Source organism: Pantherophis guttatus, chromosome 18, assembly GCF_059756535.1.
Source record: "Pantherophis guttatus breed Tessera chromosome 18, ASM5975653v1, whole genome shotgun sequence".
Classification (NCBI taxonomy): Eukaryota; Metazoa; Chordata; class Lepidosauria; order Squamata; family Colubridae; genus Pantherophis; species Pantherophis guttatus.
Genome location: NC_142080.1, coordinates 3,485,995 through 3,509,342, shown reverse-complemented (window position 1 = coordinate 3,509,342; position 23,348 = coordinate 3,485,995). Strand labels below are relative to the sequence as shown.

The 23,348-nt window shown below is 45.5% G+C and overlaps 2 protein-coding genes across 7 annotated transcripts in view; both read left to right on the top strand.

Annotated features, from left to right (window-relative positions):
* LOC117658849 (lysosomal acid glucosylceramidase-like) overlaps window positions 1–13,307 on the top strand; it is a 25,282-nt gene extending 11,975 nt beyond the window's left edge. For 4 of the 5 annotated variants that reach the window (XM_087881372.1, XM_087881371.1, XM_087881369.1 and 1 more), the window contains 7 exons: window positions 89–222; window positions 342–514; window positions 806–1,043; window positions 2,900–3,127; window positions 4,287–4,450; window positions 6,198–6,323; window positions 7,553–8,677. In XM_087881372.1, the coding sequence (XP_087737498.1) occupies window positions 89–222; window positions 342–514; window positions 806–1,043; window positions 2,900–3,127; window positions 4,287–4,450; window positions 6,198–6,323; window positions 7,553–7,655 (1,166 nt within the window). In that variant the 3' untranslated portion in view covers window positions 7,656–8,677. Of the gene's footprint in view, window positions 1–88; window positions 223–341; window positions 515–805; window positions 1,044–2,899; window positions 3,128–4,286; window positions 4,451–6,197; window positions 6,324–7,552; window positions 8,678–13,200 lie in introns of those variants that run through there. The other variant, XM_087881373.1, reaches the window with a different exon arrangement.
* On the top strand, window positions 13,201–23,348 carry LOC148111512 (lysosomal acid glucosylceramidase-like). 2 transcript variants are annotated; one of them, XM_087881367.1, is made up of 10 exons: window positions 13,201–13,307; window positions 13,448–13,639; window positions 13,721–13,870; window positions 15,810–15,946; window positions 16,717–16,889; window positions 18,166–18,406; window positions 19,317–19,541; window positions 20,040–20,203; window positions 21,035–21,160; window positions 21,354–23,348. In XM_087881367.1, the coding sequence occupies exons 1-10, from the start codon at window positions 13,244–13,246 to the stop codon at window positions 21,493–21,495; spliced, it is 1,614 nt and encodes a 537-aa protein (XP_087737493.1). In that variant the 5' UTR covers window positions 13,201–13,243; the 3' UTR covers window positions 21,496–23,348. The 2 variants fall into 2 exon arrangements, with proteins under 2 accessions (XP_087737493.1, XP_087737494.1); XM_087881368.1 differs by having other exon boundaries at window positions 21,314–23,348.

Here is a 23,348-nt window from a genome sequence, read left to right as displayed (position 1 = left end):
TAAAATGATTGAAGCCCACCCCCTGGTCAGATCACACTCCCCACGCACGCACGCCCACGCTGACTGTCTGCCTATCGACACACCACAGGGATCGAATACAATCTTGTGCGCCTGCCAATGGCGAGTTGCGATTTCTCTATCCGGCCGTACACTTACGATGATTTTCCGTACGACTACGAGTTGAAGAATTTCAGCCTGGTTGCAGAAGACCTCCTAATGAAAGTAAGCTTTACCCCCTCCCACCCAAAAAAGGGGGGGGGTTTGCAGAGAGGTAGGGAGGTGACTCTGGGCGGCCATCACTGGTCCTTGTTGACTCCCCCTCCCCCTCCTTCTTCCCACAGATCCCCATCATTCATCGGGTCAAGGCTATGTCGAAGAAACCCATCTTCCTTATGGCCAGTCCATGGACCGCTCCGATTTGGATGAAAAACAACGAGGACTGGAAAGGGAAAGGATGGCTCAAAGGGCAGGCCGGAGATGCCATCCACAAAACCTGGGCTAACTATTTTGTCAGGTGAAACAGGCAGACGAATGTCTTGAATTTTGGGGAAACACCGCCCTCTGCAGGCGGCGAAGGGTATTGGCAACCTCTTAAAAGTCACACGCTGCAGTTCAAATCGTTTTTAAAATTAAAAAAAAATAGTTATGGAAATTAAAAACATAGTTTTTAAAATTGAAAACACAGTTTTTAAAAATAAAAAAAATAGTTTTTAAAATTTTAAAAAAAATAGTTTTTAAAATTTTTTAAAAAATCAGTTTTTCTGGTTTAAATGTGAACAACGGTGTCTTGTTTCCCTTGGCCAAGGTTTCTTGACGAATACGCCAAGCAGAATTTAACCTTCTGGGCGATCACCGCTCAAAACGAGCCTTCCTCTGGGTTTGTGAAAAATTATCCTTTCCAAACTTTGGGATTCACCGCAGAATCACAACGCGACTTCATTGCCCTGGATCTTGGCCCTGCCTTGGCCCGGAGTTTACACAAAGATATCCGGTTAATTACCTTAGATGACAACCGACTTCATCTCCCTAAATGGGCCAAAGTGGTGAGTGGAAGGCTTAAAACTTCAAAACTTTTTTTTTTAATTATTTTTAAGAAATCAAGCTGCTAGTCCCTAAGGCTGGGAATGTGAGTTGGAGGGAAGCAGACAAATGCCAGCATTCTAGAGCAAGAAATAAAAGAGGTTAATCAACACAGGGAAAAAAGAACTTTGATGCCTGGTTCTAAAATTATTGAGCAAAATTTTAAGGCTTCCGTAACGGTGAGATGGGAAGGAAAAGCAAAATGAAATACGGAGGAAGACGTGTGAAAAGCACAATTAAAGTTAGCTATTCTTAAACCATAAGAGGCCAGGAACAGGGCGGAAAAATCCATTAGGAAAAGTACATTGCGTTCTATTTTCATTTTCCTGATCCATTTCCGTGACGTTTTTGAGCGGTGCGGTGGCCTAGAGGTGAAGCTCTCGCCTCACAATCAGGAGGCTGTGGGTTCGATCCTAGCTAGAGGCAGATATTCCTCTCTCTCTGGGTACACCGAGAATATATCTGCTGAACAAAACTCCGCACTGGCGACAGGAAAGGCATCCGGCCAGTAAAACACTCAGCTCCATTCAGTTGCCCAGACTCCACCCCGCAAGGGATTATTATGGGGGTCATTAAAAGATTACGACGATTTCCGTGATGCTTCCATTGTTCAAGATTATCCAGCATTGCTTCTTTCCATTAAGGTTGTAGATCACAATAAGGAAGGTAATGTTTTGGGGATCTCTTGGTGGTGTCCTGTCCAACAGCCAAGAGGCCTGAGATTTTTCAATTTTTTTTTTAAGAGTAAAAATGTGAGGTTTTCAAATACATTGGATTCCACCTTGAGAAGTGGAAGATGGAGGAACTTCAGATGCCAGAATTCCTCAGCCAGTATGCTGCCTGGGGAATTCTGGGAATCGAAGTCCACTCCTCTTAAAGCATGCTGGCTGGGGAATTCTGGGAGTGGAAGTCCACCCCTCTTAAAGCATGCTGGCTGGGGAATTCTGGGAATCGAAGTCCACCCCTCTTAAAGCATGCTGGCTGGGGAATTCTGGGAGTGGAAGTCCACTCCTCTTAAAGCATGCTGGCTGGGGAATTCTGGGAGTTGAAGTCCGCCCATTTTAAAGCACGCTGGCTGGGGAATTCTGGGAGTGGAAGTCCACCCCTTTTAAAGCAGGCTGACTGGGGGATTCTGGGAATGGAAGTCCACCCCTCTTAAAGCAGGCTGACTGGGGGATTCTGGGAGTGGAAGTCCACCCCTCTTAAAGCATGCTGGCTGGGGGATTCTGGGAGTGGAAGTCCACCCCTCTTAAAGCAGGCTGGCTGGGGGATTCTGGGAGTTGAAGTCCTTCCCTCTTAAAGAATGGCTGACTGGGGAATTCTGGGAGTGGAAGCCCACCCCTCTTAAAGCCGGCTGGCTGGGGAATTCTGGGAGTGGAAGTCCACCCCTTTTAAAGCAGGCTGACTGGGGAATTCTGGGAGTGGAAGTCCACCCATCTTCAAACACACTGACTGGGGAATTCTGGGAGTGGAAGCCCACCCCTCTTAAAGCCGGCTGGCTGGGGAATTCTGGGAGTGGAAGTCCACCCCTTTTAAAGCAGGCTGACTGGGGAATTCTGGGAGTGGAAGTCCACCCATCTTCAAACACACTGACTGGGGAATTCTGGGAGTGGAAGCCCACCCCTCTTAAAGCCGGCTGGCTGGGGGATTCTGGGAGTTGGAGCCACCAACTTGCCAAGGTTAAAAAGCACTAAGCTAGATAGCCTTCTAACTGAGTTAGAAGTAGCAATGCCTGCACATCCTCAGGGGTTGGACTGGATGACCTCTGCATTCCCTCCCGACTCTGATCCTTTCCCCCTCCTCCCCCCCCCCCGTCAAGGTGTTGAGCAGTGAGAGCCAAGCCTATCGCTACATTCATGGCATCGGCCTCCATTGGTACATGGATTTCATCAGCCCCATCAAGAGCACCGTAGAAGCCACCGAGCATATCTTCCCTGACTATTTTCTGATTGCCACGGAAGCGTGCGCCGGTTCTTTCTTTTGGGAACAGGATGTTATCCTGGGTTCCTGGGACCGAGGGGAGGACTACAGTCATAGCATCTTGGAGGTACGGTGTGGGGTGTAGGAGGAAGAGAGCGGGGAGGGAGGAAGTTGATGAAGAAGGAAGAGAAGAGAGAGAAAGAAAGGGGAAAGGGAAGGAGGGAAGGAGGAGAGGGAGAGGGGAGCATTAAAGAACAAGAGAGAGGTAGGGTGGAAGGATCAGAAGGAACAATGGAAGAAAGAAAGGGAGGGGAGAAGAGGAAAAGGGGAGGAAGAAAGGACGGAAGGAAAGAAAGGGGGAAGGAAGGGGGAGAAAACATAACGAGAGAGAGGCAGGGGGAGGAAGAGAAGGGAAGGGTCAGAAGGAACAATGGAAGTAAGAAAGGGAGGGGAGAAGAGGGGAGGGAGGGAAGAAGGAAGGAAAGCAGGAAGGAGGGAGAGGGAGGGAGAGGGGAGAAAAAAGAACAAGAGAGGTAGGGTGGAAGGATCAGAAGGAACAATGGAAGAAAGAAAGGGAGGGGAGAAGAGGAAAAGGGGAGGAAGAAAGGACGGAAGGGAGGAAAGAAGGAAGGAGGGGGGAGGGAGGGGGAGAAACATAACGAGAGAGGCAGGGGGAGGAAAAGAAGGGAAGGGTCAGAAGGAACAACAGAAGAAAGAAAGGGAGGGAGGAGAGAAGAGAAGAGGAAGAGGGAAGGGAAAGAGGGAGGGAGGAGGGAAAGAAGGAAGGAGGGGAATGGTAGGGGAATGGTAGAGGAAGGAAAGAGAAAGGAAGGAAAGGAGGGATGGAGGGATGGAAGAAGGAAGGAAAACAAGGAAGAAAAGCAGAGGGAGAGAGGGAAGAAGGAAGGAAAGGAGGGAGGGAGGAGAAAAAAGAATGAGAAGGGTCAGAAGAAACTATGGAATAAAGAAAGAGATAGAGAAGAGGAAGAGGGGAGGGAGGGAGGAGAATTGGAAGGGAATGGTAGAGGAAAGAAAGAGAATGGAGGGATGGAAGAAGGAAGGAAAACAAGGAAGAAGAAGGAAGAAAAGCAGAGGGAGGGAGGGAAGGAGTTTGGAATTGTAGGGGAAGGGAAGAGGAATAAAGGAGAGAAAGAAAAGAGAGGAAAGCAGTTGGAGGAAGGAAGAAAAGAGAAGAAAGGAAGAGGAAGGGAGGGAAGTAAAGATTTAGCATGCTCTTCTCCCCCTCCTCATCAGAGACCCTGATTCTTTCCCCAACTTCCCTCTAGAATTTGAATCACCACGTGGTCGGCTGGATCGACTGGAACCTGGCCCTGGATTTACAAGGGGGACCCAACTGGGTGGAGAATTACGTGGATAGTCCCATCATTGTGGACTCCAGCAGCGACATCTTCTACAAGCAGCCCATGTTCTACCACCTGGGGCACTTCAGGTGTAACCGCCAGGCCGGGGTGGGGGGCTAGTGGGCATTGAGCCCCAAAGGAGGAGTCACCTTAAGGCCGTGATGGCGAACCTATGCCACATGTGCCAGAGGTGGAACGCACAGCCCTCTCTGTGGCCATGTGCACCGTCGCCAGCTGTTTTTCTGGTTTCCAGCGTGGCCGCCAGCTGGTTTTTGCGGGTGCCAGAGCTCTGGAAAACAGGCTGAAAAACGGCCTGGAAAACGGCCTGGAAAACGACCAAAGAAAAGGCAGTTTTTCAGGCTATTTTCCGGGCTGTTTTCTGGGCCGTTTTCCAGCTGTTTTTCTGGCCATTCTTGGCCTGAAAAACAGCCAAAAAAACAGGCAGTTTTTCAGGCTGTTTTCCAGTCCATTTTCGGGGCTGTTTTCTGGGCTGTTTTCCGGCCATTTTGGGACTGAAAAATGGCCTGAAAACAGCCCAAAAAACGGCCAAAAAAAGGCTGTTTTCCAGTCTATTTTCTGGGCTGTTTTCTGGCCGTTTTTGGCCTGAAAAATGGCCTGAAAAACAGCCCGAAAAATGGCCAAAAAACGGACAGTTTTTCAGGCTGTTTTCTGGTCCATTTTCTGGCTTTTCCGGCTATTTTTCCAACCATTTTTGGCCTGAAAAACGGCCTGAAAACATCCTGAAAAACAGCCAAAAAACAGGCAATTTTTCAGGCTGTTTTCTAGTCCATTTTCCGGGCTGTTTTCTGGGCTGTTTTCCGGCCATTTTCCGTCCGTTTTTGGCCTGAAAAATGGCCTGAAAACAGCCCGAAAAATGGCCAAAAAAAGGCTGTTTTCCAGTCTATTTTCTGGGCTGTTTTCTGGGCCGTTTTCCAGCCATTTTGGGCCTGAAAAATGGCCAAAAAAAGGCTGTTTTCCGGTCTATTTTCTGGGTTGTTTTCCAGCCATTTTTGGCCTGAAAAACGGCCTGAAAACAGCCTGAAAAACAGCCAAAAAACAGGCCATTTTTCAGGCTGTTTTCCGGTCCATTTTCCGGGCTGTTTTCTGGGCTGTTTTCTGGCCGTTTTTGGCCTGAAAACAGCCCAAAAAACAGCAAAAAAAGAGGCTGTTTTCCAGTCCATTTTCCGGTCTGTTTTCTGGCCATTTTTCCGGCCATTTTGGGCCTGAAAAACAGCCTGAAAACAGCCCAAAAAACAGCCAAAAAAACCCCAGGCAGTTTTTCAGGCTGTTTTCCGGTCTATTTTCTGGGCTGTTTTCTGGGCCATTTTCCAGCCATTTTGGGCCTGAAAAACGGCCTGAAAACACCCCGAAAAATGACCAAAAAACAGACAGTTTTTCAGGCTATTTTATGGTCCATTTTCCGGGCTGTTTTCTGAATCTGAAACTCAACTAACTAACCTTAAACTCATCCGACCAACCTTATTATCACCTGACTAACCACTTTTAAGGTCAACCGGACAACCTTAAGCTCAACCAGCTAACTCTAAACTCAACTGCCCAGCCTTAAGCTCAACCGATTAATCTTAAACTCAATGAGCCAAACTCAACCGCCCAACCTGAAGCTCAACCAACCAACCTCCCTACAGGATTGTCACTTTGGGGGGGGGGAAGTGAGAGGTATGTTTCGTGTACCATTTTAAGACACAGCTTTTCAAGGAGCCACATTCCCCCCCCCGTTTTGTGCTCCGGATTTCTAAACCGGGGTGGATCCCCTTCCCCCCTCCCCCCCCAGTGGGATCTTTTCTTCATCCTCTCCTCCTCTTTCTCCCTTTCTAGCAAGTTCATTGTCGAAGGATCGCAGCGCGTTGGGCTGACGGTGGTTAAAAGTTACCTTAGTTCCAACCTGGAACACGTCGCAGTGCTTCGTCCTGATGGATCAGCAGTGGTGGTAGTCCTTAACAGGTGAGTGCCAGTATTCCAAACGTCTGTGCTTTTTTCAAAGAGCCAAGTTACTAGTTCTCATGAAGGTTTTTTTGGGGGGAGGGGTTTTAGGGTTAAGGTTAGGGTTAGGGTTAGCTTCGTCCCGATGTGTTGAGGAATTCGCAGAGCAACCCTTGAGTAGCAAGGGTGTGCACATGAAAGCGATTGAGAGTAGTTAGGAAATAACACAGCCAACACAGAGATACATTGAGTTTGTTTACTTTCAGAAAATAGTAATAAGGCACAGTCCAATAAAAGGTCATACACAGATAAAGCAGTAGATAGTAAAACAATAGTCCAGGGATATTCCAATAACAACGTCTTCTTACCAGTTGTCGCAGTCATACACATTAACAGTTCTTCTGTATTTGCAAACAGTAGCAAACACAGCAAAGAGCAGTAACGATCAGCAAAGAGAAACAAACCATGTTTCTAGCTCCCTCTTAAGGAGATTGGCTACAGAGCTAACCAATCAGGACACAGTATGATGCAATACAGCAGTCTTAAAGCTATATTGATGGTTTATATATTGCCAGCCCAACAAGTTAGGTAAAATCATTTCCTAACATGATGGATCGGCAGTGCTGGTGGTCCTTAACTGTTGAGTGCCAGTATTCCAAATGTCTGCTTTTTCAAAGAGCCAAGTTACTAGTTCTCATGAAGGTTTTTTTTGGGGGGGGGTCCTTTTCAAACACCTCCCTCTTCGAAGCAGGCTATCCAAAGGTTCATGTTGCTAAGGTAGCCTAGTTACCTGTCTTCTCAATTCGAGTGTGTTGACATCTGGGCTCAAAATGAGCCATTTATCGGGGAAGGGGAGGGGCATTTAAATTTAATAAATACTTGAATAAAATGGAGCACAGCAGAAAAAAAAAAGTGTCCATTTCAGTGGTCTGAATTTTTAGTTTTTCACACCGAACTGGGTGTCAAAGACTCTAGCCACTCTGACAGTCGGGCGAGAAATTCCTCGTTTAGAAACTCTGCAGGAATTAACAACACCAACCCCCCAAAAATTGTGATAAATACTTTGGAGTAGAAGAAGGCAAGTTACAATTGCGTGGCTGTTTTGCCCACGGTTTTGTGATTGTGTCTCTGCTTCTGTTTCTCCTTTCTTTTCGCTTCTCCTTTCCTTATTCCTTCCCCCCCTTTTCCTCCCCTCTTCTTTTCCGTCTTTTCTGCCTTCCCTTCTTTTCCATCTCTTTTTCTCGACACAGGTCTTCGTTCAACCTCACCTTCGAAATTTCCGATTCGGTTGGACTTATTTCAGCCCAAATCCCCGCCAACTCCATCCAGACGTATCTCTGGCGGCGCCAGTAAGGAAGGAGTATCATACTGGGTGCCAGTTAGGAGGAAAAAAATAACTGAGCTACTGGGATAGTTTACTAACCCTCTCGGGAGGTGAGATGGTGGTTCATCCCAATGGATTACGTTCTTCTAGGACATAAACCTTGACAAGGACCAAAGAAGCAGAGATTTGATGTTTGCTGGGATGAACAAACCATGATTCCTGAAGTGTCTATCGATAGATGGTTCAAATTAACCAAAACCAAGGTGTTCCTTCTAATTTTCTGGCTGGGAATTCCTTGGCAAGACTGTTGGCTTCAGCGCTGCATGTTTCCCAATCCTTTGGAAGTGCCCTTCATTAAGCTTCGAATCCTGGCTTACAAGCCACAGGGACTGTTTCCCACAACCGGCCGCCTCCAAGCCAAGTTACGACTTTCATCTCGTGGAGTTCGACCTGGATGAGGTCGGCTGAGTCCATCTTGTTCCAGATTCCTAGCTACCAGAGAATATATCTGCTAAATATAACTCCATATTGACGACAGGAAGGGCATCCGGCCAGTAAACAAAAAATAGTCGGTTGAGTCCATCTTGTTCCAGATTCGTGGTCAGCATTTCAAATTAAGCAGTTGGGATCATCAGTAGCCGAGGTTTTTGTTTTTCATTTTCCGTCTTCAAATTATTTTTGGTGTAACTGACAACGTGACACCAGGAGTTAAATCCAGCAGGTTCTAACAGGTTCTGGAGAACCGGTAGCGGAAATTTTGAGTAATTCAGAGAACCGGCAAATGCCACCTCTGGCTGGCTCCAGAGTGGGGTGGGAATGGAGATTTTTGCAGTATCCTTCCCCCAGGAGGGGAGGGAATGGAGATTTTGCAATATCCTTCCCCTGCCACGCCCACCAAGCCACGCCCACAGAACCGGTAGGGAACAATTTTGGATTTCACCCCTGCGTGACACCCATACTTAGCTGATTACGTTTACTAAGATCTGCCTTTTCCCAGCTTCAGATTATGCGTCCTGCACAAGGGAGAATTAAAATACCATGTGGCTTATTATTTCTATTATTATTAATGGTTCATCGCGCACTCAGCCAGATGTTCAAACTGGATATGGCATTTTTATGCACCCTCGAGTTCTTTCCAAGGACCTGGATTGCCAGATGTGGACGCTTGATGACGTCTTCCACCCCTCGGCTGCAGCTGCTTGTCACTCAAAATATGCGCCACACCCTCCGATGTGCGACACTCGCCGGCATCCGATTTACTGAGCTTTTCAACCAGCCATGGATAAATCCAAGAAAAGAAAAGTTTCAGAAGAAAACGGAACGTTTAATTCAACGACATAGGCTAGTTTTGTGGCCGCTCGAGAAATAAGTCAGGCACACAGGGAAGGGTTTTTGTGGCTCCCGGTGTTTTCTTTTCTGTGGGAAACTGGGTCCAAATGGCTCTTTTGAGTGTTTAAGGTTGCAGACTCCTGGGGCTAGGCAGACACATGAAAGGCTTCCTTGGCTGGGACTAAAAGCAAGACTTATTTATCCCATGTTTCATGTTGACTCAGCCTTCCATCCTTCCGAAGTAGGTAAAATGAGGACCTGGATTGTGGGGGCAATAAGCTGACTTTGTATAAAAAAAAAGAACACCGCTTAGGGAGGCCTCCCGAAAGCCCCACTAAGCAGGTATATACAAAAGTATGAAGGCTATTGCTTAACGCATTGTACGCCGCCCTGAGTCTCCGGAGAAAGGGCGGCATATAAATCGAACCAATAAATAAATAAATAAATAAATAAATAAATAAATAACACAAGATTTCTGTTGGTGGGATTTTGGGGTGTGACTTTCCCGTGCTTGGTTCTGTGCCCCCAGTTCTAATTATGCGCACACACACCTTGCGTTGGTTGTCTCCTTGACATCTCTGAGGGACATGCGAAAAGCAACTTTCAAAACTGGTGCAAAACGACTCACATCTCGCTCTGGTGTTTTTCTTTTGATTAAAGCCTGAAATGTTTAAAAAAAAAATTGGGGTGGGGGGGGACCTGCTGTGTTACATCCGAGCAAAGTGTGCCGAAGATTCGAACGGAATCACCGAATTGAAAGGGACCTTGGAGGTCTTCTAGACCAACCCCCCGCTGCTCAAGTGTCATAAAAATATCCCAATTAAAAAAAACAAAAAAACAGGAGATAGCAACACAAACAATAGTTCTTACTTAAAGATTCAGAGGTTTATTTCATGAACGACTAGCTGGATACCCGTGCTCCGTTACGGAACTATGTGATCGGGCTTGATAAATCAACACTTAAAAGAGTTTGAAAATTAATGAGTAATTCTCTCCCTCAGGCTAGCACCACAGAAGCCTCTCCTCTCCCCTTCTCTCCCTCAGGCTTGCCCCATAGATCCTCTCCTCTCTTCTCTCCCTGAGGCTGGCCCCATAGATCCTCTCTTCTCCCTCAGGCTAGCGCCACAGAAGCCTCTCCTCTCCCTTTCTCTCCCTCAGGCTGGCCTCATAGATCCTCTCCTCTCCCTTTCTCTCCCTCAGGCTTGCCCCATAGATCCTCTCCTTTCCCCTTCTCCCCCTCAGGCTTGCCCCATAGATCATAGACAATGGCCCTGCATATTGTAGTCGCTCCTTTGCTGAATTTTGTGACAAATGGCAAATTAAACATCTTTTTGGCATACCTTATAACACTACGGGACAGGCCATAGTGGAGTGAGCAAATTTTACTTTAAAATCTGCTTTAGATAAACATAAACAAACAGGAGGGATTCCTATAGGTGTGAAGTTTCCGAAAGATGCCCTAATTAATTCATGAGCCATGAGCCGAACTTCAAAAGAAATACAGTCATTTATTAGGAGCACCATTTCGGCAATATTCGGATGCAGTTAGAACTAATCCCATGTAGATTTACGTTCCCCTATGACCCTGTCTCTCCCCTCCTCTCTGGCCATGTCATAAATCACATTCTCCAATTAACCACTTTGGCTGGCTGTGAAATCCAACACCCTCCTTCTGATTGCGGTCAGGAAGAATGTATGGAATGCACTTCAGTTAGGGAAATCAATCAGCTCTATCAGTTCTCCCTCCTTCCTGCTCATGGCAACTTGAAAGCTTTGCAAGTTGACAATAGGTCTCCCTGGTAAACAGGAATGGTTGAATAAAGTTCTGTTTACTCTGAATCATCTTAATATCACAAATTTATCAACTCCAGTAGATAATCATTTTGGAAGTAGAATAAGTCATCCCCAGCCACAGGTAATGTATAGATTATTGCCTAATCCCGAATGGCATGGACCTGTTCCCTTATTGACATGGAGAAGGGGGTATGCTGCTGTGCTTACTCCTACAGGTCTGGTGTGGATCCCTGCTCGGTGTGTGAAACCGTGGAAGGATGGCGTGGCACCAAGGACTGAAAAACCAGATCCCAAAATTCTCCCTCAGCCTGCAGAACCCTCAGCAGGATCAGGACCGAGCACCTCGTCAGAAACATCAAGTGACCTGGGGGCAGATTAAGGCCCTCTCTGCTCAATCTACAAAATTGCTACAGGAAAAGGACATGCCACAGACACCAGAGAACTTTTTGGTAGTGGCATTTGCTTGTTTAAATGCCAATTCTGTAACTATTGTAATGTGTATTCTTTTTATATGTATTTTTCCTCCTGGCGTGGCTACAGTGCCTTTGCAAGATGGAATTCCAGAGCAAGGAACAAAATTCCTATATATGGGATGTGCAAAATATCTCCCTGGAACTGTTCTGTCCCCAACCACACGCACACACACCAACAGACGTTCAAGAGTTAAAGACCAAACCAGCCGGCAAAATCCTTTTCCTTATGATAACGGAACTTGGCAACAACCTAGTGGCTGCCTGCCAAGAGTTTATTATTTACGAAGAGGAGAGATAACGTCTCCCCTCTCCTGGTACATCAAAAGAAACAGCTCAATAATTACAGAGTGAATCAAGTCCAGAGATAATCCAGCAAAGTCTATAGCAACAAGTCCGGCAATGCAGAATGGCATGGAAGCTTTCAGCTTTGTTCGTCACAAGGTTTGACTGGCCACCACGCTCCCTTTTATACCCTGTGGGGTGTGGTCCAGTGACTCAGCCTAATCTCGGGCACGCCTTTTCTTCTGTTGCGCGCGCTTATCTCTGCGACGCTGGCGTGGATCCAGCCAAGACTCATTACCCTCATCATTGTCCATCTGTGGCTGCATGGACGTGCTTGGCGGACACCGAAGGCATTGCCAGAGAGGAGGGTCCTGGAGAGGGAGGCCTTGCCAACTCCTCTCCTTCACTCTCGGAGTCCTCTCCTGCCAATGACACAGGCTCAGGTAACGGAGCCACAACAGGAACGCTACAAGAAGAAAAAGTTAATTATACTATTTTAGCCATTGGTAACAGGCTTCAAGAAGTAGCGGCATATTGTTGGGAATTCATTAACCATACTAGGAAGGCATCTGTTGATGTTGGAAAGTATCCCTATTGTAACACGACCTTTGTTCTTACAAATAGTGCTCATTGTTATCTTAGTTATCATTGCCTTAATTTGCTGTTGCTGCTGTGTGCAATGTTTGCCTGGTTTGTTGACGGTATTTCGTCCAAGAATTCGGCCCTCCAGATCTGAAGTTATGTATGCATACAAATTATTAAAAAATAAAGAATAAAATAAAAAGGAGGAGATGTTGGGGTGGTTGTTTTCTCAGTAGTTGGCAAACCACGCTGAGGAATGCAAACGTCAGCACAATGATCCTTAAAGACCCTTTCTCAGGACATGAGGTCTGTCACGTAAGCAAGCTCACATTGTTTGCAACAGGAAAACATGAACTGTCCATGCACTGTCCACATGGATAGCATATCCTATAGCCTGGCTTTGTTTAGCCAATCAACTACAAAGTGAACTTTGATCAATGAATCAGCTTCTGCCACGAAGACCACACAGAGCAATAAAAAGGGGGCTCCCAGAAGCTGTTCTCTGGGCCTTCCCATTAACCTTCTTCCTGCCTGTGCGTCTTTCTTCATCACAACAACAAGCAACAAAGAGGATTAGAGGACTGGAGGCTAAAACATATGAGGAATGGTTGCTGCAATTGGGGATGTCTATTTTAAGAAGAAGGATGAGGGGTAGACATGACAGCAGTCTTCCAATATTTGGAATACTCAGCTATCTCTAAATTCCCTTCCAACTCCTATTCTATTCTATTCTATTCTATTCTATTCTATTCTATTCTATTCTATTCTATTCTATTCTATTCTATTCTATTCTATTCTATTCTATTCTATTCTACTCTACTCTACTCTACTCTACTCTACTCTACTCTACTCTATTCTATTCTGAAGTTCACCTAAAGGGTCATTGTGAAGACTGTGCTGAACATCTGGCAGATTAAAATCAGTTGAGTTTGCTCTACGTTGGACTCCAACCTTAGAGCAGAAGGATCAGTGGAGGTTGTAGGAGTGAGCTACGTCTTGCCAGGGGGCCAGATTGAGGATTTAGGCAGCAAAAAACCTGCGTGAATAAATCAACAGCGTTGCAAAGGAGGCCCACAACAAAAAAAATAATCTTTTTTTTTTCTTCCCCCTGCAGGTAAACTTCTCTAGAATTCGGAGGCTGATGTTTCAAGGCTGCTATGCAGACATGGGATGCTTTGAGGGCGCTGTTCCTTTTCTTCTTAGGGATGGTCGAGGTCAGAGGTCAGTGGGGAAGCCTTTGGGAAGTCTTTTTGTGGGTGGAGCTGGAAGAAAAAGTGGGCGGGGCTCCATTGCGATGGTAGGCGGTGGTCTAAATTCACCTACTTTCCCCCCTCCCCTGTCCATTTTTGGTCGATCTCTAGCACGCCAGCCCTGTAGTCCTAAATACCTTCGCGCAACTGCAATGGTGTGCGTTTGCAACGCGACGTACTGCGACACGGTGGACCCGGTCTCCCTCCCTGGCGTCGGCAGCTTTGTCAAGTACACAACCAGCAGGGACGGCCAACGGTTGGAGCGGAGCGAAGGGAAAACAGCTGCCAAGTCAGGAGCTTCCGGTAAATCTGGGGAGGTTGGACTAGATGACCTGTAAGGGTCCCTTCCTTATTTTGTTCATTCTGTTCATTCTTGTATCTCAGGCGGAATTTTCTACACCTACGATCCCTCCGTTCGGCACCAATACATCAAAGGCTTCGGCGGGTCGCTCATCGATGCTGCGGCCATCAACATCCTACATTTGTCTTATGCAGCCCAAAACCAACTTCTCCGCTCTTACTTCTCCGAAGAAGGTGAGAAAATTGGGAATGACCGCTTGATGAAATCTAGCAGCTCAGGGGTGTGTGGAAAGCTAGCACCCTGAGGCTCTTATCTTTCTCAAAGCAAGGATTAAAATCCAGCAGGTTTAAAAGCAGAATGGCGATCTTCGTGCGCATACTGCCTGCACAATCCAGAAAATATAAATAAATAAATAAATAAATAAATATATATATATATATATATATATATATATATATATATATATATATATATATATATAGGCTTTGCTGATTTTATGCACCAACTTTCAATGCGAAAATAAAATCAGGTAGTTTTATTTTCCTTTTTAATGGCCTCGATTTATCCGCCGAATGCTCGAGAATCGGAGGAAGAAGAACAATTCAGGGAAAATACAATTCAGTGAGAACGGATGTGAAAGGCATAGCGTGAAAGGAAAAAGCAAGGGGAGGGAGAAGGAGTAAGATGCATCTCTGACCAAGAACCATCTTTATGAGATGGCATTGATGCCATTATTATTATTATTATTATTATTATTATTATTATTATTATTATTATTATTTAATTTGATTTATATGCCGCCCTTCTCCGAAGACTCAGGGCGGCTTACAATGTGCTCAGCAATTATTATTATTATTATTATTATTATTATTATTATTATTATTATTATTATTATTATTATTATTATTTCATGGAGGTAAGTTTTGAACCTTTTTTTCAGTGGTGAAATCCAAATTTTTTTACTGCCGGTTCTGTGGCCGTGGCTTGGTGTGTGTGGCAGAGGAAGGATACTGCACAATCTCCATTCCTGTCCCACTCCAGGGGAAGGATACTGCAAAATTACCATTCCCTCCCCATTCCAGGTGCCATCGCTGACTATTGGGGGTGAATCTTTGCCCCCCACAGAGAGGGCTTGCAATCTGGGTGTCCTCCTGGACGCACGGCTGTCTTTAGAAAAGCATATGACGGCCGTGGCCAGGGGGGCCTTTTATCAGGTTCGCCTGATTCGCCAGTTGCAGCCCTTTCTGGATCGGGACGCCTTGCGCACGGTCACTCATGCCCTTGTTACCTCCCGGTTGGACTACTGTAATGCTCTCTACATGGGGCTCCCCTTGAAGAGTACCCGGAGGCTCCAACTGGTCCAGAATGCGGCCGCGCGGGTGGTTATGGGTGCAACTCGTTGCGCCCACGTGACACCCCTCCTGCGCGAGCTGCACTGGCTCCCAGTGGTCTTCCGGGTGCGATTCAAGGTGTTGGTTACCACCTTTAAAGCGCTCCATGGCATAGGACCCGGGTACCTTCGAGTCTGACTTCTGCCACCAATAGCCTCCCACCGACCAGTCCGCTCCCACAGAGAGGGTCTCCTCAGGGTGCCATCGGCCAAGTTATGTCGGCTGGCGACATCCAGGGGGAGAGCCTTCTCTGTGGGAGCCCCAGCCCTGTGGAATGAACTGCCCCCGGAAATACATAAGATCTCCAACCTCCGGGTGTTTCGCTGCGCTCTGAAGACCCTGTTGTTCCACCAGGCCGGGCTATTAACATAACGTTTTAAATTGGGGTATTTTAAATTTCTGGGATTTTAATTGGAGCCTAATTATTTAATGATTTTAAATTTTAATTGTTGTTTTGTTTCTGTGTTTTTAAATAGGCTGTACACCGCCCTGAGTCCTTCGGGAGAAGGGCGGTATAGAAATAGAAATAATAAATAAATAAATAAATAAATAAATAAATAAATAAATAAATAAATAAATAAATAAATAAATAAATAAATAAGGATATTGCAAAATCTCCATTCCCACTCCACTCTGGGGCCAGCCAGAGGTGGTATTTGCCAGTTCTCCGAACTGCTCAATATTTCCGCTACCGGTTCTCCAGAACCTGTCAGAACCTGCTGGATTTTCTTTTTCTGATTGTGAAAATCAGAAGACTGGAATATTTTCCTCTCTCCTGCAGGAATTGAGTACAATTTGCTGCGTTGGCCTATTGGCTGCACCGACTTTTCCACGCGGCCATACAGTTACGATGACCGCTGCGTGAATGACTTCGAACTGAAGTGTTTTGAGCTGGCTCCTGAAGACACCAAATTTAGGGTGAGTTCGGACAGACTTAATACACCCACCCGCTAAGGAGCTTCCTGGTTGTGTTGCAGGCTGGTTTCTGCTACCAATATGAGCTGTGGTGTCCTTGATGCTTTCTGAGCTTGGTGGTTTTCTTGAGGACATTTTATGACCCAACTAGGTAACATCATCAGTGCTAGTAGTGAGTGGGGTTTGCGAGGGGGAGGAGGAGGAGGAGGGGGAGGACTGTGGGGTCCCTGGTGCTCTCTGAGCTTGATAATTTTCTTGCCTACGTTTCATGACCCAGGTACATAACATCATCAGTATAGAAGGGAGTGGGGTTTATTCTCTGTTTACATACAATAGTTAGACCTGTTAGGGTTGGTGGGAATGTGGTGCAGACAGGCAGAGGCGTAGCCGACCAGTTTTGCACTTCCTATTTTCAGCAAAAGCACCCCCCCACCCCCGAGGCAAACAACGGGATCACCCTTACAACGACGGCCTTGGCTTAATGACCGCCGTATTCACAATTACAACCTCAGGGTTGGGATTTACAACGGCCCCATTTGCCTAACCGCCATCGGTGAAAAATGTCAATCCGTCGGGTCGGTAACAGTTTTACGACCGCTACAACTTAACGACTGTAATGGGCAGGCTCCATAGCGGTCACAACTCAAGAACTACCTGCAGAGTTCCGGAATGAACACAGTCAAAGTCAATAAACCCACAAGGAGATGGTATGAATGGTCTTGTGGAGCGTCGATTAGTCCACCCCCGGAGACAGTTCTTGTCTCTCTCCTCAGATCCCCCTGCTCCATCGTATCATGGCCCACGCCAGGAGACCCCTCTCACTTGTCGGCAGCCCTTGGACCAGTCCTGGCTGGCTAAGAGTCAACAACAAGGTTGAAGGCAAATCCAGGATAAAGGGAGAACCAGGCGATCGCTACCACAAGGCCTGGGCTCGTTATTTTATCAGGTAAATAACCAGAGGTGGGATTGCTGCCGATTTGGACCAGTTTTCCCAAACCGGTTGTTCCGATTCGGCACTGTTTGAAGAACTGGCAAATCAGACCACTGGCTGGCCCTTCCCCTGCCCATTTTTTTTGGGCTGTTTTGGGGCTGTTTTGAGGCCAATTTTCTGGCTGTTTTGGGGGGCGATTTTGGTCAGAAAAACAGCCCAAAAATGGCTTGAAAACAGCCCCAAAATGGCCTGTTTTGGTTTAGGGTTTTCTGGTTGTTTTTCTGGCTGTTTTCAGGCCATTTTCCAGGCTGATTTTTAGGCTGTTTTTCGGGCCGATTTTCGGGCTGAATTTGACCCAAAAAACAGCCTTAAAATGGCCCAAAAAATGGCCTGTTTTGGGTTAGGGTTTTCTGGGGATTTTTCTGGGCATTTTTCAGGCTGTTTTTTGGGCCGATTTTGGCCCGAAAAACAGCCTGAAAATGGCCTGAAAAAGGCCCAAGAAATAGCTTGTTTTTTGTTTGTTTTTTTACTGTTTTCAAGCCATTTTTCTGGGCTGTTTTCAGGGAATTTTCAGGCTGGTTTTGGGCCATTTTCAGGTAGTTTTTCAGGCTGATTTTCTGGCTGTTTTCAGGCCATTTTCCAGGCTGTTTTTCTGGCCAATTTTGGCTCAAAAAACAGCCTGAAAATGGCCTGAAAAAGGTGCGAAAAATGGCTTGGTTTTTTTACTGTTTTCAGGCCGTTTTTCTAGCCATTTTCAGGTCATTTTTTGGGCCATTTTCAGGTCGTTTTCCAGGCCGATTTTGGCCTGAAAAAAAAGCTTGAAAATAGCCTGAAATGGCCCAGAAAATGGCCTGTTTTATTATTATTTTTTTACTGTTAAGGTCATTGTTCTGGCCATTTTAAGGCCATTTCTGGCCAAAGTTGGCCTGGAAAACGGCCTGGAAAACGGCCTGGAAAACAGCCAGAAAACAGACAGAAAAACAGCCTGAAAACAGCCAAAAAATCAGCCAAAAAAAGAACCTGGCTGGGAATTGTGGAAGCCAAAGTTGACCCATTTCCCCCATCCCTGCCCATCAGTTCCTCTAAGCATCATTGGAATCTAAATCTGGGATATTTAACTCAAATATGGATTTATTTCTATCGCTTTGCCAATTCTGATGGTCAGCCAGGGGGTTGGGAAATAGGGGTTTTCATAAATACAAGGGGCTTGAAAAAATATTGGCTTGGTTCTCTGGGCAAAGATACAGCTTGCTAAACTAACATGATTGCAACATTCTCTATTTGAATCTAGGTTCCTAGATGCGTACGCTAAAAATAATATTACTTTCTGGGCGTTAAGCTCCCAGAATGAACCAGCCGGCGCCGCTTTCATAAGTATAGACAGCTTTCCGGTTAATTATTTCTCACCGGAACATCAACGCGACTTTATCATTAAGGACTTGGGCCCCGCCCTCGCCGCCAGCAGCCATCCAGATGTTCACCTGATCATTATGGATGACATGAGGTTTTACTTGCCAAACTGGGCCAACCAGGTAGGTCTTCGAACTGTAGGACGTATCTACCCTACGATGGGCGGTCCTGGACTTACGACCGAGTGATCGGGACCAGAATTCCCGTTGCTGAGCAAAGCTATGATTGAGTGAGCTTTATTCCCAATTTACCATTTTGTTTTTGCCCTGGTGGGGCAGTTGTCATTAAGTGAATCCTGAGGCCGTTAAGCAAGTCCAACTCCCCCCCCATTGACTTTGCTTGTCGGAAAGTCGCAAACGCTGATGATCACGTGACACCCCCCCCCCCGGGAGTGAAATTCACACCGGTTTGCTATACGTGCCTGAATTTAGATCACGTGACTGTAGGAATGCTGAGTCCATTGTAAGTGCAAGGACTGGTTCTAGCTGACTTTTGAATGGACACTAAGCAACCCGTCCTAAATTGAGGACTACTTCTAGGTATCCAGGTTTTGGACCGTGACCAAGAAGTACAACTGAATTGCAGAAGATGCTGGGGGAGAATTTTGGGAGCCCCATGGGGCTGGGGGGGCAAAATGTCTCAAGGGATCGGCTGGGGATGATAGGTTTTATAATCTACGATGTACAGGTAGCCCTCGATTTATGACCACAATCGCGCCGAAAAATCCTTGCGACGTCTTCCATTCATTTTGCCTCGTTTGATGACCTTCCTTGCCCCAGTCGTTAAGCGAATCGTTGCCGTGAAGTTAACCTCACAGGGTCATTAAGCAAATCTGCCTTTCCTCCCTTGGCTTCGCTTTGTCGGGAAGGTCGCAAAAGGGGATCCACGAGAGGCTGCGACCATCAAATCCGTCGGTCTGAATTTTGCTTGCGTGACCTGGGGGAACTGGGAACGTAGGTCACTAAATGAATCATCATAAATTGAGAACTGCTGGGATTGAGGCTCCTCTTCCTTCCCTCTGTCCCCTGACAGGTGATTGGCAATAGTACCGCGGCAGCCTTTGTATCTGGCATTGGCATCCATTGGTATTTTGATACGGTCAGCCCAGCTGGACTTACTCTGGACGTTACTCATCGCCTGTACCCCGATTTCTTCCTGCTCTACACTGAAGCTTGCAATGGTTTTGTGTACTGGGAGGTGAAGGTTGCCCTAGGGAGCTGGGAGAGAGGCACTTATTACAGCAGAAGTATCCTGACGGTAAGGGGACCCCTTGCTACGACCAAAAATGGATCTCTTCGATGATAAGAAGGGCAGGAATGGACGAGTGATTGAAATGTCTTTGCAGCTTCTCGGACGTCAAAGGGTGTCATGGCGTCTTTGGGAAAGCTGAGCCAGGGAATCAAAAGTTGGATGAGAAGAAGGGTGGGCTTGAGGATAACAGAATAACAGAGTTGGAAGGGACCTTGGAGGTCTTCTAGTCCAACCCCCTGCTCAAGCAGGAAACCCTACCCCATTTCAGACAAATGGTCGTCCATTCTCTTCTTCACCCACAACTTCTGAGGGCAAGTTTTCATCTTTAGAGAACCTTCCCTCTCTAGTTTTCCCCGAGTCCAAGTCAGACCATGGTCTGAAGTTTGATTCTTTCATATTTTGCTCAATTCAGAAATGTCTTTTTTTCCTCCTGGCATGCAAAGGGAAGGGAGATTTGGGCTCTAATGCAACCGGTAGAGCCCCTGATGCTTTTGGTCTCTGTAGAATCTCAACCACTTTGTCACCGGGTGGATTGACTGGAGCTTGGCCCTGGACATGAAAGGGGGTCCCACCTGGGTGGGCAATCCCGTGGACAGCCCCATCATTGTGAACCCCCTCAAAGATGAATTCTACAAACAGCCCATGTTTTATCACCTGGGACATTTCAGGTAAACTCAGCTGAGACCAGTTTTGCAAGGTGGGGAGGAAAAGGAGGATGAGGAAAAAAAATAATACAGATGCTATATAGCCAGGATAATAATAATAATAATAATAATAATAATAATAATAATAATAATAATAATAATAATAATAATAATAATAATAATAATAATAATAATTTTATTTCTATACCGCCCTTCTCCCGAAGGACTCAGGGCGGTGTACAGCCTATTTAAAAACACAGAAACAAAACAACAATTAAAATTTAAAATCATTAAATAATTAGGCTCCAATTTAAAATCCCAGAAATTTAAAATACCCCAATTTAAAACATTATGTTAATAGCCCGGCCTGGCGGAACAACAGGGTCTTCAGAGCGCAGCGAAACACCCGGAGGTCGGAGATCTTACGTATTTCCGGGGGCAGTTCATTCCACAGGGCTGGGGCTCCCACAGAGAAGGCCCTCCCCCTGGATGTCGCCAGCCGACATAACTTGGCCGATGGCACCCTGAGGAGACCCTCTCTGTGGGAGCGGACTGGTCGGTGGGAGGCTATTGGTGGCAGAAGTCGGTCTCAAAGGTACCCGGGTCCTATGCCATGGAGCGCTTTAAAGGTGGTAACCAACACCTTGAATCGCACCCGGATGGCAAACCTCTTTCCTGTCACGTGCCAAAAGCAGGGAGAGGGGGGGGGCTCACGCGCACATGTGCTCACACCCATAACTCAATGTGCCCCGCTCCATGTAACTCCGGTCACTAAATGAGCGGTCGTAAGTGGAGGGCTGCCTGAACTGATCTCTGTGCAGTGGTATCGGCTAACTTCTTCTCTCTTCTGGCCAGCAAATTCATCCCTGAAGGCTCCGTGCGTGTTGCTTTGACCTCCACTTGCTTGTTTGAAAGCTGTCTGTTGAAGACCTCTGCTTTCCTGAGACCCGATGGCATTGCAGTGGTCGTGGTGTTGAATGAGTAAGTGAAGAGGGTCTGGAGGAAAAGAGACCCCAAATTGGGAATATTGTGGGCTAGAACAGTGATGGCGAACCTTTTCAACAGAATCTTGCAACTCTGAAAAGCATAAATGTCGCACGTTTCTTTTGACCAGAATTTCTCCTCTCTTTTCAGCTGGTTTGTCGATATTTCTTTTACTATCTCAGACAATCAGGTGGGTTACATTAAGGACCGCGCGAGAGCTCACTCCATCCAAACCTACCTGTGGAGGAGGTCCTGAGACGGGGAAGGAAATTTGCTTCTTGCTCAGGAATAGCAGGCTCTGCAGAGAAGAGACATTGTATTATAGCCCATGAGTTTGACTTTGAAGAAGCTTCCTCAGTGGAATGTCAGCCTCAGGAGACACACAGCTGGAGCAGTCTGATGATGCTCAGTCTCCAATCCTTTGGACATGGGTATCATTCCTGAATTTCTACTTGTGATTCCCGAAACCCTGACCTTTGGACTGTTTGATGAATCTGACTTGGCTCTCTGAACTTTGGACTGGATTTTGACTGTTCTTCTGCGCACTCCTATTGAGAACAAAATTACTTTGGCAAGCTTTAATTTGCTGATTGCTATTTCTTCTCTTATCTGCTGCTATCTGCTGAGCCTTGAGTAAATGACAATCCTGACCTCGCAACTCTCTCTCTGTGTATCCTCTTTCTTTCTTTCTTTCTTTCTTTCTTTCTTTCTTTCTTTCTTTCTTTCTTTCTTTCTTTCTTTCTTTCCTTCCTTCCTTCTCTTTCTTTCTTTCTTTCTCTTTCTTTCTTTCTTTCTTTCTTTCTTTCTTTCTTTCTTTCTTTCTTTCTTTCTTTCTTCTTTGTCCCTTCTCACAAAATTCTTCAAAGCTTTAATAAGCCTCTTTTGTAAATCCAATAGAGGAAAGCTACACAAGTTGTTTTTCCAGCTTGCATTCTGCCTACCCCTTGGATTATTAAGACGTATTAAGGGGAGAAATTATATCTGAAGAAAGTTTTATTAGTAATATTATCAATTTCCTCGATTCATCCTGGGACAATTTTCTTAATCAGTTAGAGAACCCAGAATATGGAAATTTATCCCTTGAAAGTCTATCTGGAAGATTAATAGCTGAGGATAACCTCAGAAAGGATAGAGCATTAATGCGTAGGGAAAACAGAAATACAAGGAGGGTGGATTTTGATGAACAAGTAAATGTCCTGCAAGGATGCTACTGTATACATGTGGTTCAAAGGATCATTTTAAGAAAAATTGCTCAAGAAATTTTAGAGAAAGACCAATCAATGAATATACCCGAACACAAAATAACAATTTTCATAGAAAGAGATTTACTGTAATTCTGGGCAGAGATATTATGACAGGACTCCTGGTAATCAAAGATTAAGTATTAATTCAAGGTGCAAGAAATCACCTAGTCCAAGAAGGGGTAGAGTATCCAAAAGAGAAAATGATAAGAAAAATAGTAAATCTGTAAACGGATTCAAGGATATTGATCTCATCTTTAACAGAGGTAAGAAAGGAAATTACTGGTTATTAGACTCTGGAGCTACGTCACATACTTCATGTATCAAAGAATTGTTTACTTCCTTCACCAAAATGTCATTCAACATAAAAGTAGCCAATCAAAAACATGTAAAAGTTGATGGGAAAGGAAATGTTTATGTTCCAGGTATTGGTAATGTAAGTGATGTTCTTTTCATACAAGAAATACCTTACAATGTTCTTGCTACAGTAAAACTGAGTAAAGAAACAAAAATAGAAGTATTATTCAGAGATGGTAATGTATTGTTAACTAACAGTGGAAAAGAAGTAGGAAACGTAGTCATATCAGGTGGACTACCTTACTATATACCATCTCACGAATCTATTGAACAGATAAGTTCTAGCTTTAGTAACGAAGATGAAAACAGTGATGGTGTAGAAGAAAAAGAAGGGGAAGAGAATATAGAAGATGGTGTAATACTAATGAATGTAACACAGAAGGGGAAAATAGTAACAATGTTGATAACATTGATGTTGAACATGTTGTAACTGAACCAATCAATAACAAATGTATTTCTATCGGTAAACCTATACATGATAATTGCGCCCACCTATTACACCGAAGATTGGGATACATAGGTTTCCCGATTATAAAAAAGATGTTAAACTGTTCTAAAGGTCTTAAAGTAAACAACTGTGATAATTA